The 2,500-nt window shown below is 49.8% G+C and overlaps 1 protein-coding gene across 1 annotated transcript in view; it reads right to left on the reverse strand.

Annotated features, from left to right (window-relative positions):
- The window catches only part of LOC135823984 (uncharacterized), a 29,695-nt gene that overhangs the window by 13,304 nt on the left and 13,891 nt on the right, over window positions 1-2,500 (reverse strand). Inside the window, exon 7 of the mRNA XM_065336867.1 lies at window positions 1,841-2,095. Coding sequence (XP_065192939.1) covers window positions 1,841-2,095 — 255 coding nt within the window. The remainder of the gene's footprint in view (window positions 1-1,840; window positions 2,096-2,500) is intronic.

The following is a 2,500-nucleotide window of genomic DNA, read 5'->3' on the forward strand; positions in this document are numbered from 1 at the left end:
ACACTCCCAAGCCCCGTCTGTGCGTACAACGACGTACCCACGCGCTCACTCACAATAGGGTTGGGGGTCGCCATGACTTCGTTTTGATTAAAGATGTTAAAATTACGCTCGATGCAAGTCTTATGTATTGAGCAGGGAGTGGTGCTTTCTTGTAGGTTTGCCGAGTGGAAGGTGCAACGTGCTCCTCGTGTGCTCCGGATGGCAGTCGTGAGTCAGTCAAGTGTCAAATTCGGCAAGAAGCGTGTGTTCCTCGTTGGAACAACCAATTTCATCCCTTTTTCACGTCGGCTCTAGGTGACCAAAATGTGGTGAACAATTTCACCTCTGCGCCCTGGGTTCACTCCTGCATCTAAATGGCTACATGCTTCTACACGAAATCACATTCATCACTGGGGCATTGCCATACATTTTTAGCATCTCTCTCAGCAAAGTCAAAAAGCCCTGAAAAAGGAGGGCACATGCGCCTCACAAGGGGAGCTGGGGAAAGCCAATGACGTCGCGTAGAGCAGACGTGAAAAAGGGAAGTAATACAATTATAACTAAGTAATCGAGATTCAAATCACGAAGCTCGCGTACGCGACACCAAGGGCTAACGGGCTAAACTTCCCGCCAAGGGGTAAAGCGCAGTACCCACCGAGGGCTAAAGCATACTGCCCAATGTGGGCCGATCATATACTGCCCACCGAGGGCAGAGTCATACTGCCTATTGAGCAAATGAACAGCCACCGAGGTCGACAACCTGTCCGTCTAGGGCAAAAGCATACTGCCCGCTGTGGCCGATCTCATACTGCCCGCTGTGGCCGATCTCATACTGCCCAGTGAGGGCAAACGAACGACCACCGAGGCCAAGAACTCGCACAACGGCCTGGCATGAGGCGTCACACCACACGCATACAGCATGATGCCCACTTGCACCAAAAATATTAACCTAGAAGCCATGGCACCCCCACTACAGAAGGTGTATTTGTACCCTCAGCATTATACCTATGCATAATCATAATAATATTATGATGCCGCCGCCGCTACATCATCAATTGCTCTGAACCAGGGTACACAGTGCCGGCTAGCAAAACAATTTAATTAAACTGTGGCTTCACAGTATCCACGAGAACTCTCTCTCGCCTCTTACCCATTCGCATATTCTCTTCCTACACTGGTATACAACTTTATACAAGCTCACCAAGAATGCCCACACACACACACACACCGATATGCATACGTGCTCATAAGCACGCACCAGCGCTCTCTCGACCGCCCTACATTCATGGGACAGAGAATAAATGCCCGGACACCGCCACAAGCTGCTCGCGTGAGCCCGCTTATTGGCCCACTCGTCGCCAACACCGCATACTGCTTATCGGCCTACAAGAGCACATACCGCACCGGCAAACAAGCCATATTGCCCAGCCATGGTGGCTGCTTTCGCCTTAACAACTCTAGCAGTAGCCACAAACTCTCACCGCTCGCACCTCTGCATCTCCTCCACCACTTCAAACGATAGCGTACGTGCCTGCCACGCGCAATCGAAAGCTGAGCTAGACGACAATGCCGAGAGAGCAAGAAACTAACTGGACAAACTGACGGAAAAGCTAAAACTGTATTCTGACACATCAAGAAATCAACTGCAAAGGAACGCTCCTTCACATCCCGACAGTTCAAGAGCTTGAAGAAGACACGCGTCTTCCGATATGGCCGCACCATAACAGTATGTTCGTAAAATTTTGCGAGCTTGCATCACAGCAATATGCCAATATTGCGCGTGTACCAGGGCTAACTAGGCTTTGCTGCGCGAAGTGCAGATTTTTATATAACTAACAGGTACATGTACAGGCTTTCTCACTTGCAGTAAGAACAGAAACATGTCCGAGAACATCACCCGTGCCGTTGTCCAAACACGTGTAGTGAATCGGTCGTGTCACCACACGCTCGTAGATGAAGGTTACAGTCCCAAAGCTGCTATGCAGGAGCGTGGTGGGCTGCCAGCGCACCAGCTGGTTGTTACTGGCGTTCAGGCAGACCAACTGAACGGTCACCCGTTCGCAGTCCGCTGGCACTACTATGCTACTGTTGACCTTGTAATAATCCTCAGGGCAACCTGTAAAGAGTTCAAGGAGAAGAAGAACATTTTCAGGTTAATAACTATGCCTTTTAAAAGAGAGCTTGTACAGAATTCCAGACTATGTGTGAAAGCTGACCTCTCTGCGTATTTTGGCACAAATCTCGCAGATGCTACTGAGACAGTGGTGCGAATGACCGGACTCCAACATCTGGAGTGTCAGCAACCTAATGTACGACAGCAATAAATGCGAGGAGCTCGAAAAGGAGCAGTTTACGATACTCCGCATCAACGGTACTAGCAAGCATGGCAATACATTTGGAGCTTTTCAGATTTTTACAAGCCACAGTCTCGAGAAGTTGGATATGGAACGAGGCATGGCAGCTCACAAGCTAAGTCCCGCGGCAACAAAGAATGCCGACTGTTACAGGACGATGACGAGAC

This window comes from Sycon ciliatum, chromosome 8 (genome assembly GCF_964019385.1).
Source record: "Sycon ciliatum chromosome 8, ocSycCili1.1, whole genome shotgun sequence".
Classification (NCBI taxonomy): domain Eukaryota; kingdom Metazoa; phylum Porifera; class Calcarea; order Leucosolenida; family Sycettidae; genus Sycon; species Sycon ciliatum.